General features: G+C 53.8%; 1 protein-coding gene across 1 annotated transcript; it reads right to left on the reverse strand.

Moving 5' to 3' along the window:
• Positions 1-292: 292 nt before the first annotated feature.
• On the reverse strand, positions 293-12,724 carry LOC306767303 (putative ribonuclease ZC3H12D). The gene is made up of 5 exons (XM_079255235.1): positions 12,331-12,724; positions 6,029-6,168; positions 4,084-4,318; positions 3,898-4,004; positions 293-1,202 (listed from the first exon to the last, which is right to left on the reverse strand). The coding sequence occupies exons 1-5, from the start codon at positions 12,672-12,674 to the stop codon at positions 493-495; spliced, it is 1,536 nt and encodes a 511-aa protein (XP_079111361.1). The 5' UTR covers positions 12,675-12,724; the 3' UTR covers positions 293-492.
• Between the last annotated feature and the right edge of the window lie 699 nt (positions 12,725-13,423).

The raw sequence follows: 13,423 nt of genomic DNA on the forward strand, positions 1-13,423 counted from the left end.
TTACCAGTTCAGTTCAACATCTTGACCATGTACTTGTACTGCTTTGTACTAAAAGAGGAAAGCGGGGTTTTATTTTACTGGTCTGACGCACTGGAAAGCAGCTCGAGCAGAAACTCTTCCAGTCGACTCGGAGTGTTTTCACTTCTTTAATTCCACAACAGAAACACATCTGCATATTAAACAAAGGATGAATACAATTCTTTAATATAAATTTGGTATAAATTCTTGTATAGTGTTCCTCACTTTGAGGCAACCTGGGAAACAACACATGCTGCGTTACTGCAGCTCGTCGCTGCTGGACGTCTGCGGCGCATGGCGCCGTTACACCGTCCGTCTCAGAACCATCACATTGATTCTCTTAATGCTGAACGTTGAGTCGCGCTGACTTCCAGCCGCTTTCAACCATAAAAAATCCACAGTTCTGGGGTGAAATGTTCACTTTGTTTCTGGGTCAGGAACTCCACAGCGGCTCAGTCTGCAGGTTCTGACAGTCTAGAAGGAGGGGTGGGTGGTTCGGTAGCGCTGGATCAGAGAAACCAGCTCCGACATGTCGGACACGTCTGGGTGAGCCTTCATCACCTGCTCCACCATGCTGGGGTTAAACAGAGTGCTCAGCCGGCTCTGCAGGCTCTTCCTCTGCTCGCTGGCGTCCCAGGGGTCTCGGGGCAGGCTGGGGGTCTGTTCATGGCGAGGCCGTCTGAAGTAGGTCTCTGAGAGATGAGGCGGGGGCAGAGCTGGGCAGGAGCTCCAGACCTGCTGCTGCTGGCGGTGGTGACCACACCTGCACTGGCTGCACAGGTGATAGTCACAGGACGGCGTGGCGTTGTGATGAGAGAAGAGCTTGTGGTTGGTTCCACTGTGGGAGAAGTCGCTCAGACTGCCGACGCCGCTGCTGTAGCTGGGCAGGTTGTAGGACACATCCGGGATGCTGAGCCTGGACATGAGGCTGCCCATGGAGCTGAAGGCTTCGTCTGCGTCCGAGCAGTAACTCCGTCTGACGGCGCTGATGGACGGGTCGCTGGCCGAGGCTCTGAGCGCCGGCTCCTCGGCGCTCAGGGGGGGAGGAGTCGATGAGATGCATCTGTGCTCCGGCAGGTTCCTGGCTCCCAGAGCCCTCAGCTCATCGGCCACAGACAGCTGGGACTGGTTGGTCCGCTCCGGATGGTAGAACTTACACTTCACTCCATACGTGCATTTCTTTCCTGGAGAGAAAAAACACTGAATTAATGTCAGAGCAGCTGTGAGCCTGGACACGTTGCAGGCGTGTCAGAACAGGATGTGTGCACGACTCTGCGGTGAGCGCCGACTTCCTGTCGCCTCGGCTGACACAAAGGAGGAGAACTTTCTGCTCGTCTTCGTTCCTTCTCGGGACCTTCCAGGTTTGCAGCCGCTGGCGGTGTCGGCAGTGGGGGTCGGGACTATCGGGGGGGGGTCACACTGAGGGAAGACATGACTGGTCCAATGTCAGGAGGGGTGGCAGACTGGAACCTTGTACTGGGAGCTGTGGGGCTGCTGATACAGGGTCTGGTTCTGTCTGTATCGGGTACAGGATCTACAGCTGTGCTCATATTTATTCATATTTATTCAGACCCTTTCATTAAAGAAGGAAAAAACAGCTGCCTGTAAAATAAGCTGAAATTGACTAAAGTAATAATAAATAAAAATTTTATAAAAATCATTTCATTATTTTTTAATTCTGGTTCAATAGAAATATTTTTTAAAAGCAAACAAATAAGATAATTTATTCCATATTCCATCAGTCATAAATTAATATTTAGTTGAAGAATCCTTTAATGTTTCCGCTCCAGTCAGGTGTTTTCTGTTCCTCTCAGTCAGACTTCTGCACCTGTTGACAGGTATTTTGTCCCACTGTTCAACAGAAAAGTCTAATTTGTCCAGGACCAGTTTGTTTGTTTTTGTTTTTTTTCCTTTCTTCAACTCAATTAAATGAAAAAACAGGGTCTTATATTACTAAATTATAGTTTTGTAAATTTTAGTTATTGTTAAATTTTAGTTATTGTTCCTTTTTAAAGTCTCCAGTTATTTGAGTGACTGTTGTAAATTCAGCTTTTCTTTAATGAAAGGGGATGAAGACATATGAGCACAACTGTACTTCTCCACATTTCCACGCTGAAGCTACTTTAAAACCTGTTTAAATGAACCTGGCAGCGCTAAGCTAATCTTTGACCATCTTATTAGTTTATTTTCAGCTCCAGTGGGAAAATCGTGATAAACTGAGTGGATGTGTGAACCTTAAAAACTCTCAGTGGAAACTAAACACACCAAGGTTTCTCCACATTAGCTAATGCTAATCTAGTGCTAGCATAGAACTAGATTATCCCTGCTAGCATAGTTTAAGCCGATATCAAGTCTAACATAATGTTAGTAGTTGTACCTGCACAGGGACAAAATCTCTTCTAGAAATGTGCAGATATGGAGATATTTTATAGGGCAGGGGTGCCCAAAGTGGGGCCTGCTGGCCAAAATCGGCCCGCCAGCACTTTTAGCCTTTAAGTCTCAATGCCCTACAGTGCAACCCAGCATGGAGAGACTGGCAATGTCCAAAGACCAACTTCATGTTTTCCACTAAGTATCAGCAACTTGCTTTGTTCCACATGTTTCTGCTTGTTGACACGCTGCACTTGGTTGCAGTTTAGTGGCTGTAATTTACTATGGCTTCATTGTTCTATTGCTGTGTTGATTTTTTATGTAACTTTTTATTTACCCAGAAAGGAAAAACCATACACTGTATTTGGTATTGAACAATAATTAAAATAACTTTATACACTTGTGTTTCATCCTTAAAGCTGCAGCGTTTGGCTCACTGGATCGTTTTCAGTTTGGCCTTGGAGGCAAAAAGTTTGGAGGAATAAATACTAAACTACGTAATAATTTACTTCAAAATCGTGATACTGGGGATTCATGCAGGTCTGGCAAGATGTTTCTGTGCTCCTCCTCCTATTAATCACCTGAGGCGGCCCTCGGGGTGTCCAGTTCCAACCCCTCTGCCCCCCTCTAGCTGCCAGTTACACCACTGCTGAGATTTTCTCCTGCAGGATCCAGAGATAAGTCAGATGACTTATTAGTAAGTATTTCCATCACAAATGGTTGCGATGGCGAGTCGCTGACGTGCATCAGCCTCTCCTGTCCTGCTGGAGGTTTTCATTCTGCAGCCGAGTTTCTGCTGAATGATGACAGACCAGAAACACCCCCCCCCCCCTGCTGCCTCCTCCTCTCTGCAGAGGAAAAGCATCGCGCTGTGATGTAATAATCAGCTGTAAAACGTCCTCTGTGTGCGAAGACCTTTAGAAACCAGCTAATTATATCTTCATATTAACGGTTTAACATCGTCTCTGTTTTTGTGGGTTTTGGTGATTTTACATCACGTTCTATTTTTCTGGCTCCTGTCTGAAATGATCTAGACTAAATGACATAACTCTTCCCAGATACGAGGCTGCATGTGGAATCATGAGAGCGGAGACGTGTGGGATCACGGCAGAAGAGTCAGGATTAAGACACGTCGTACTGTGTCAGTTCACCTCCAACATGTTCATGTCACATTATTTTCAGGAGACAAGCGCTCAGTTCACCTGGGAATGCCGCAGGACACGGGTGTCAAACTGCAGTCCTGGAGGGCCGGTATCCGGCAGGTTTTTGTTGTTTCCCTCCTCCAACACAGCTGATTCAGATCAACTGGATCCTGCAGCTTCTCGTCAACCTGCTGATTGGTCAGGCGTGTTGGAGCATGGAGACAACAAAAACCTGCAGGAGGCCTGGAGTTCGACACCTGGGCCGTAGGAATTAGCGAAGAGGTCCCTGGAATCAGTAGTGCTGAACTAAAAACTGAATCTTTTTACCGTCTAACGAAGGTGTAAACTGGGTGGTGTGTGGACCAACCGTATGGACAGTGCTGCAGCCTGTTGTCTGGGCTCCACGGCTTCTTCCTCAGAAAGTCATCTATAGTCGGACCATTCCTGCCCAGAGGATCGTCCGGAGGCATGAACCTGCAAAGACACGGACCAAAGCAGCCATGATCCCGGTGTTCAGGAGGCGGACCGCTCCTCTGCATGCAGCAGAGCTTACTTGTCATTGGCGAAGGTGTACATGAGGAGCCGCTCCTCGATGAACTTCTTCCACTGAGGATTCTCCGTCTGCAGGTCGCGGTAGTTGTCGTTGGACACGATGATGCCGTCGGAGTCCACTGCCAGCCTGACGATGTAGCGGTCGTCGTAACACACCACCCTCTTCCCTTTCACGCAGCGGGAAGGCGTGTACACCAGGATCTTCCTGCGCTCCAGCTCGTGCAGGATGTGCTGATCTGCGAAGACACGGAAGCAGGATGGAGTCATGTTGATGTGTTTCTGGGAGCCCGGCGAGGTTCAGGAGAGGAGCCAACATGATGCGTCTCCCTTCCTCTCCGTTTCCCGGCAGTTTGAGGCCTGAAGTCCTTATCAGACCAGATCAGCTCCAGCTGCCAACAAGGCGGATAAACCAGCAGGATGGAGCGCCGGGAATTCACCTGCAGCAGCCGGCGGCCTCCAGTCATAAAGGTAACGCCGATCGTTTCCTGGATTCTCGTGGCTGATTTGGTGAGAATGTTTTTACTGTAAGAAGAGTCATTTCCTGTCGCAGATTTCAGGTGGATGGTGCGAAACGCCGCAGAGAAACTGAGATGAAGCTTCCTGATCGTCGCAGCGGAGACGCGGCTTTCCGATCGTCTGTCTCAGTTTCAGATTCACAACAACACGACATTTCTCAGGAAAAACACGACCACGGCGTTCCGGCTTCATCGTGCTGAGAGACCAGGTGGAGAGGCAGAATTCCCAAACATCATCAGCACGCCGCCGCCGGCCAGCCATCAGCACGCCTCCTCCGGCCAGCCATCAGCACGCCTCCTCCGGCCAGCCATCAGCACGCCTCCTCCGGCCAGCCATCAGCACGCCTCCACCGGCCAGCCATCAGCACGCCTCCTCCGGCCAGCCATCAGCACGCCTCCTCCGGCCAGCCATCAGCACGCCTCCGCCGGCCAGCCATCAGCACGCCTCCACCGGCCAGCCATCAGCACGCCTCCTCCGGCCAGCCATCAGCACGCCTCCGCCGGCCAGCCATCAGCACGCCTCCGCCGGCCAGCCATCAGCACGCCGCCGCCGGCCAGCCATCAGCACGCCTCCTCCGGCCAGCCATCAGCACGCCTCCTCCGGCCAGCCATCAGCACGCCTCCACCGGCCAGCCATCAGCACGCCTCCTCCGGCCAGCCATCAGCACGCCTCCACCGGCCAGCCATCAGCACGCCTCCTCCGGCCAGCCATCAGCACGCCTCCTCCGGCCAGCCATCAGCACGCCTCCTCCGGCCAGCCATCAGCACGCCTCCTCCGGCCAGCCATCAGCACGCCTCCTCCGGCCAGCCATCAGCACGCCTCCTCCGGCCAGCCATCAGCACGCCTCCTCCGGCCAGCCATCAGCACGCCTCCTCCGGCCAGCCATCAGCACGCCTCCTCCGGCCAGCCATCAGCACGCCTCCTCCGGCCAGCCATCAGCACGCCTCCTCCGGCCAGCCATCAGTTATGATAAATAATAAATATTTATTAACACAGATTTGTTAGAGGGAGGAAGAGGAGGGTGAGGAGACGCCGGAATAGGAACCAGCAGCAGGACGTGTCCCCGTGACGTGCGCGGTGCGCGACCGTTTGATCAGATATTGATCAGGAAACGACAGAGGTCTGAAAATCCTCCAACAATGAATTATTGTTGATTTATTCAGCTTCTACATCTCTGGTTCAGGTTGCTATGACAACCCATGACGGGCAGCTGCCTCACGTGGAGGAAACGTGCAGAAACTCCGGGTTTCTGTCCGAAAACGTCCGTCACCATGGCAACATGGCTCGACACGTCTCTTGCAGGAAGGGAAAACCCGAAGTTTCCCTGAACTCAGCAAAGGCGCCGGAGGTTTCATCATAACCCGGTTTGTGGAGCGAGACCCGGGTCGGAGTCCCGGCAGGACCGAGGAGTTCTGGTCAGGTGGTCTCACCTGTGATGGGCGCCTCCGGTCGCGGCAGCTCCTTCCTCCACAGCGGGACGAAGACGGTGATGTCCCGCATCCCTTTGTCCCAGAACCAGTTCACCGCCAGCTGGAGGCCCTGGCACGAAAACACCTTCTTGTCGCCATGGCTACAGAGACACAAAGGTCAGAGTCAAAAATCAAGAAGAGAAATGAGAAAAAATCCACTTCTCCTTTTTCATTTCCGTGCACGTTGTGCACACACGGCTCTCCTCCTGTTTTCAGGAAACTGATGGTGCAGCTTGATGAGTCACATGACTTCACACGGCCATGTGTGTGAGAACACACACATCATTTTATTTTCAGGCCTGCAGGAGGTCACACAGAACTGGAATATTGTAATTAAAGTAACTAATGTAATAAAAGTAACTGTAATATTAGAATAAAAGTAAGTAATCTAGTAATAAAAGTATTGTAATATTGTAACAAAAGAACTAATATTGTAATAAACTGATCTGTAATATTATAATAAAAGTAACTAATATGGTAATAAAAGTATCAGTAATGAGTCCAGGTCAGGTTCCATGTTCTCCCTATGTGACATGTGACATCAGTTTGCATGACGAGTCTCTTCAGGGTTACAACACACATGTGGAAAAGCACACGTATGTACTTTACAGAATCTTAAGATGCTTGCAGTAAAACCCAGAAATAAGACATTTGTCTCCAACTTTCCTGACAGGTGAAGTATTTATAAACCTGAGCAGCGCTGAGCTGGAAGTAGAAAATATACAAGAAAAGAAAGAAAAAAGGAGCAAAAGGAGGAAGGAGGTTTCTCTGCCCGGTCACACAGTTCAAACTGGGTTTTACAGATCCCAGTATGAGTCCAGTACAGATTCATTTCTCTGGATCAGCTCCAGTTAACAAGCTCAGCGTTCTTAGTTTTAACTTTAGGAAGAACAAGTTCTTTTGTTCAGACATGTGACCTGAAAAGTGGAGTAAAACCTGCAGAACCAGAACCAGGATCCACTGCAGCGCTGAACTGGATTGTTTAGCCTGCAGCAGAAAAACAAGCGTTGGCATTCCCCGACCGTCTTCCTCTCAGCAGGAAACGGTCTGCAGACGGCAAGAACTGGAGCCTGACCCGCTTCAGATCCTGGGTTAATAAAACCCTCTCCCAGGTGGAGGTCTGTCTCCAGAGACGTCCTCTGTCTCCACCTCCAGCCCGTCTGTCTCCAGAGACGTCCTCTGTCTCCACCTCCAGCCTGTCAGTCTCCAGAGACGTCCTCTGTCTCCACCTCCAGCCCGTCTGTCTCCAGAGATGTCCTCTGTCTCCACCTCCAGCCCGTCTGTCTCCAGAGACGTCCTCTGTCTCCACCTCCAGCCCGTCTGTCTCCAGAGATGTCCTCTGTCTCCACCTCCAGCCCGTCTGTCTCCAGAGACGTCCTCTGTCTCCACCTCCAGCCTGTCTGTCTCCAGAGACGTCCTCTGTCTCCACCTCCAGCCCGTCTGTCTCCAGAGACGTCCTCTGTCTCCACCTCCAGCCTGTCTGTCTCCAGAGACGTCCTCTGTCTCCACCTCCAGCCCGTCTGTCTCCAGAGACGTCCTCTGTCTCCACCTCCAGCCCGTCTGTCTCCAGAGATGTCCTCTGTCTCCAGAGACATCCTCTGTCTCCATCTCCAGCCTGTCTGTCTCCAGAGATGTCCTCTGTCTCCACCTCCAGCCCGTCTGTCTCCAGAGATGTCCTCTGTCTCCACCTCCAGCCCGTCTGTCTTCACCTCCAGCCCGTCTGTCTCCAGAGACGTCCTCTGTCTCCACCTCCAGCCCGTCTGTCTCCACCTCCAGCCTGTCTGTCTCCAGAGACGTCCTCTGTCTCCACCTCCAGCCCGTCTGTCTCCAGAGACGTCCTCTGTCTCCACCTCCAGCCCGTCTGTCTCCAGAGACGTCCTCTGTCTCCACCTCCAGCCTGTCTGTCTCCAGAGATGTCCTCTGTCTCCACCTCCAGCCCGTCTGTCTCCAGAGATGTCCTCTGTCTCCACCTCCAGCCCGTCTGTCTCCAGAGATGTCCTCTGTCTCCACCTCCAGCCCGTCTGTCTCCAGAGATGTCCTCTGTCTCCACCCCCAGCCCGTCTGTCTCCAGAGACGTCCTCTGTCTCCACCTCCAGCCCGTCTGTCTCCAGAGATGTCCTCTGTCTCCACCCCCAGCCCGTCTGTCTCCAGAGACGTCCTCTGTCTCCACCTCCAGCCCGTCTGTCTCCAGAGACGTCCTCTGTCTCCACCTCCAGCCCGTCTGTCTCCAGAGACGTCCTCTGTCTTCACCTCCAGCCTGTCTGTCTCCAGAGACGTCCTCTGTCTCCACCTCCAGCCCGTCTGTCTCCACCTCCAGCCTGTCTGTCTCCAGAGACGTCCTCTGTCTCCACCTCCAGCCCGTCTGTCTCCAGAGACGTCCTCTGTCTCCACCTCCAGCCTGTCTGTCTCCAGAGACGTCCTCTGTCTCCACCTCCAGCCCGTCTGTCTCCAGAGACGTCCTCTGTCTCCACCTCCAGCCTGTCTGTCTCCAGAGATGTCCTCTGTCTCCACCTCCAGCCCGTCTGTCTCCAGAGATGTCCTCTGTCTCCACCTCCAGCCCGTCTGTCTCCAGAGATGTCCTCTGTCTCCACCTCCAGCCTGTCTGTCTCCAGAGATGTCCTCTGTCTCCACCTCCAGCCTGTCTGTCTCCAGAGACGTCCTCTGTCTCCACCTCCAGCCCGTCTGTCTCCACCTCCAGCCCGTCTGTCTCCACCTCCAGCCCGTCTGTCTCCACCAGTCGGTGATGAAGCAACTGGAGAAACTGGACCAGAACAAGGCTGCAGGTCCGGATACTTTGAGCTCCGTGGTTCTGAAAACCTGATCAGGACCAATAAGGTGGATTTTTCATGACCTTTTAAAAACCGGTCTGAGTCAGGAAAGAGTTCCTAAGTTGTGGAAAATGTGTTTTCTTGGTCCAGGACCTGAGAAATCCCAGATGTTCTGGACCAGACGACTACAGACCAGATGTTCTGATGTCTCAGTATAAAGTCCAGATGTGGAGACGGATCAGGTCTGACCTTGGTAAGCAGGTCTACACAGTCCAGTGTAGACCTGCAACACAGGAGGAGGTTTCACATCGTCCAGGTAACTGATGGACAGCAGAGTAATCTGATTACACTGTTTCCGTTCAGACGGTGGGACAGTTTCGTCCTGAGGCCATCGCCATGACAGACTCATCACGGTGATAAGGTCTCAGACGGAAACCCGACAGGACCGGGTTCTCAGACTGACTCAGAACCGATGTTCTCACACATAAACCAGTCTGAACGTCATCCTGCTTCACCTGAAAAAAGGTGTGAGATGTCCTTACTGGAACACGAGGCGTAAAAACATCTTTTGTTTTCTATTTTCAGTTCAAACCACTTCCTCCTCCTCCCCCCTCCTCCCCCCTCCTCCCCGTTTCAGCTCTTTTTTACTCCCAACTTCCGCGTTCACCGTTTTACACAAGGTCAAGGTGTCACATGACCCAGCACCTGTCTGAGAAACCTGCTGCTTCACCTGGACTTTCCAAACCCGCCAGGACCTGAACCCAGAGCCAGGACCAGGACCTGAACCCAGAGCCAGGACCAGGACCTGAACCCAGAGCCAGGACTCAGGACCTGAACCCAGAGCCAGGACTCAGGACCTGGACCCAGAGCCAGGACTCAGGACCTGAACCCAGAGCCAGGACTCAGGACCTGAACCCAGAGCCAGGACCTGGACCTGAACCCAGAGCCAGGACTCAGGACCTGAACCCAGAGCCAGGACTCAGGACCTGAACCCAGAGCCAGGACTCAGGACCTGAACCCAGAGCCAGGACCTGAACCTGAACCCAGAGCCAGGACTCAGGACCTGAACCCAGAGCCAGGACTCAGGACCTGAACCCAGAGCCAGGACTCAGGACCTGAACCCAGAGCCAGGACTCAGGACCTGAACCCAGAGCCAGGACCTGAACCTGAACCCAGAGCCAGGACTCAGGACCTGAACCCAGAGCCAGGACTCAGGACCTGAACCCAGAGCCAGGACTCAGGACCTGAACCCAGAGCCAGGACTCAGGACCTGAACCCAGAGCCAGGACCTGAACCTGAACCCAGAGCCAGGACTCAGGACCTGAACCCAGAGCCAGGACTCTGGACCTGAACCCAGAGCCAGGACTCTGGACCTGAACCCAGAGCCAGGACCTGAACCTGAACCCAGAGCCAGGACTCTGGACCTGAACCCAGAGCCAGGACTCTGGACCTGAACCCAGAGCCAGGACCTGGACCTGAACCCAGAGCCAGGACTCAGGACCTGAACCCAGAGCCAGGACTCAGGACCTGAACCCAGAGCCAGGACTCAGGACCTGAACCCAGAGCCAGGACTCAGGACCTGAACCCAGAGCCAGGACCTGGACCTGAACCCAGAGCCAGGACTCAGGACCTGAACCCAGAGCCAGGACTCAGGACCTGAACCCAGAGCCAGGACTCAGGACCTGAACCCAGAACCAGGACCTGGACCTGAACCCAGAGCCAGGACTCAGGACCTGAACCCAGAGCCAGGACTCAGGACCTGAACCCAGAACCAGGACTCAGGACCTGAACCCAGAGCCAGGACCTGAACCTGAACCCAGAGCCAGGACTCAGGACCTGAACCCAGAGCCAGGACTCAGGACCTGAACCCAGAACCAGGACTCAGGACCTGAACCCAGAGCCAGGACCTGAACCTGAACCCAGAGCCAGGACTCAGGACCTGAACCCAGAGCCAGGACTCAGGACCTGAACCCAGAGCCAGGACTCAGGACCTGAACCCAGAGCCAGGACCTGGACCTGAACCCAGAGCCAGGACTCAGGACCTGAACCCAGAGCCAGGACCTGAACCTGAACCCAGAGCCAGGACTCAGGACCTGAACCCAGAGCCAGGACTCAGGACCTGAACCCAGAGCCAGGACTCAGGACCTGAACCCAGAGCCAGGACTCTGAACCTGAACCCAGAGCCAGGACTCTGGACCTGAACCCAGAGCCAGGACTCAGGACCTGAACCCAGAGCCAGGACCTGAACCTGAACCCAGAGCCAGGACTCAGGACCTGAACCCAGAGCCAGGACTCAGGACCTGAACCCAGAGCCAGGACCTGGACCTGAACCCAGAGCCAGGACTCAGGACCTGAACCCAGAGCCAGGACTCAGGACCTGAACCCAGAGCCAGGACTCAGGACCTGAACCCAGAGCCAGGACCTGGACCTGAACCCAGAGCCAGGACTCAGGACCTGAACCCAGAGCCAGGACTCAGGACCTGAACCCAGAACCAGGACTCAGGACCTGAACCCAGAACCAGGACTCAGGACCTGAACCCAGAGCCAGGACTCAGGACCTGAACCCAGAGCCAGGACTCTGGACCTGAACCCAGAGCCAGGACCTGGACCTGAACCCAGAGCCAGGACTCAGGACCTGAACCCAGAGCCAGGACTCAGGACCTGAACCCAGAGCCAGGACTCAGGACCTGAACCCAGAGCCAGGACCTGGACCTGAACCCAGAGCCAGGACTCAGGACCTGAACCCAGAACCAGGACTCAGGACCTGAACCCAGAGCCAGGACTCAGGACCTGAACCCAGAGCCAGGACTCAGGACCTGAACCCAGAGCCAGGACTCAGGACCTGAACCCAGAGCCAGGACCTGAACCTGAACCCAGAGCCAGGACCTGAACCTGAACCCAGAGCCAGGACTCAGGACCTGAACCCAGAGCCAGGACTCAGGACCTGAACCCAGAGCCAGGACCTGAACCTGAACCCAGAGCCAGGACTCAGGACCTGAACCCAGAGCCAGGACTCAGGACCTGAACCCAGAGCCAGGACTCAGGACCTGGACCCAGAGCCAGGACCTGAACCTGAACCCAGAGCCAGGACCTGGATCCTGCTGGTGGAACTAAACCCCCAAACATCTGGATCCTGCTGGTGGAACTAAACCCCCACACATCTGGATCCTCCTGGTGAAACTAAACCCCCAAACATCTGGATCCTCCTGGTGGAACTAAACCCCCACACATCTGGATCCTCCTGGTGGAACTAAACCCCCACACATCTGGATCCTCCTGGTGGAAATAAACCCCCACACATCTGGACCAAACATCTGGATCCTCCTGGTGGAACTAAACCCCCACACATCTGGACCAAACATCTGGATCCTGCTGGTGGAACTAAACCCTCACACATCTGGATCCTGCTGGTGGAACTAAACCCTCACACATCTGGATCCTCCTGGTGGAAATAAACCCCCACACATCTGGATCCTGCTGGTCTTCCGGACTCACCTCATGGCCACGTTGCTGCCGTCGATGACGACCGGTCTGAAGCCGGTCCCGGACTCCCTGTTGGGTCCGGATCTGGTTCCGCTGGGACTGCAGCCTCTGGGCACCAGTTTGGGGCTGCTGGTGCGCGCGCGGCAGGTCTTGATGAGCTCCTCCAGGATGTCGTTGGTCTGGGCGTCATGGCGGAGGCTGTCCAGGACCCGGACTATGTCCCGGTGACAGTAGCCCAGTTTCAGGAAGCGCTCCACCTTGCTGTGCTGCTGGTCCATGACCGACTGCTGCGGCTCGCGGGGACGGTCTGGCGCGCGGGATCCGCCTCCTGCCTCCTTATGACGGCTGGTCGCCATGGCGACGGCATGTGTTGTGGAAGTGGGCGGGGACTAACAGTGTAAACACCGGAAGCACACCTGCGGTCTCGCGGGGGTTTTCAGAGCAGATGAACGCGCGCGCTGCTGCAGAATAAACCTGATCTGTTTACCGCGGCGTGACGTCAGCACGGTGATAGCTGACGTCGTATCTGGAAGAAAGCCCCATCACACAGGGTCCTGGTGGATTTGACCCCCCCCCCCCCCCCCGGATGAATCCGGTTCACGTGACGTCATAAAAACAAACAGCACGATCAGGAAGTGACGTATGACGCGAGGCTCGGTCTGAGGTTAAAATGATTCGTGGGAGGGGACTGGCTGGAGACACCTGTCAATCAGCTGATACAGGTCTGCCCCGCTTTACCTGCAACATGACGTCATGAAGCCCCGCCTTGCAAATCACCTGACGTGATTGGCAGTCCTGGCTGTCGCTCACCGTGGTGCGCGCGCAGCCTGAGGCTTTGATCTTCATATATTCACTTATATGCGAGTTATCAAATAAATAAATAAAACAAAAAAACGATGCTTGTGTCTCCAGAAAACCTGTTCCTATCGTGTTATTATAAGAAACATTCATATAATCCTGTCATTTGTAGAATTATAATAATAAGTAGAGAGATTATGCTGTTGAATAACATGTAAAATAGAAAATAAAATGTTTAACTGTCTTTTTAAGTCCGAATGAACACTAATCTTTTGGTTCCTGTCAGAACTACGCCTGCAGGTCCAGG

This window comes from Telmatherina bonti (assembly GCF_933228915.1).
Source record: "Telmatherina bonti genome assembly, chromosome: 16".
In the NCBI taxonomy this organism is placed as follows: Eukaryota; Metazoa; Chordata; class Actinopteri; order Atheriniformes; family Telmatherinidae; genus Telmatherina; species Telmatherina bonti.

Bases quoted from the DNA above. Each gene is read 5' to 3' on its own strand.
- LOC306767303 (XM_079255235.1), bottom strand. From the start codon at position 12,674: ATGGCGACCAGCCGTCATAAGGAGGCAGGAGGCGGATCCCGCGCGCCA. The intron at 4,319-6,028 runs GTGAGACCACCT...GTGTCTTCGCAG, and splicing joins ACCGGAGGCGCCCATCACAG to ATCAGCACATCCTGCACGAG. The intron at 4,005-4,083 runs GTAAGCTCTGCT...GTGTCTTTGCAG, and splicing joins TACACCTTCGCCAATGACAA to GTTCATGCCTCCGGACGATC.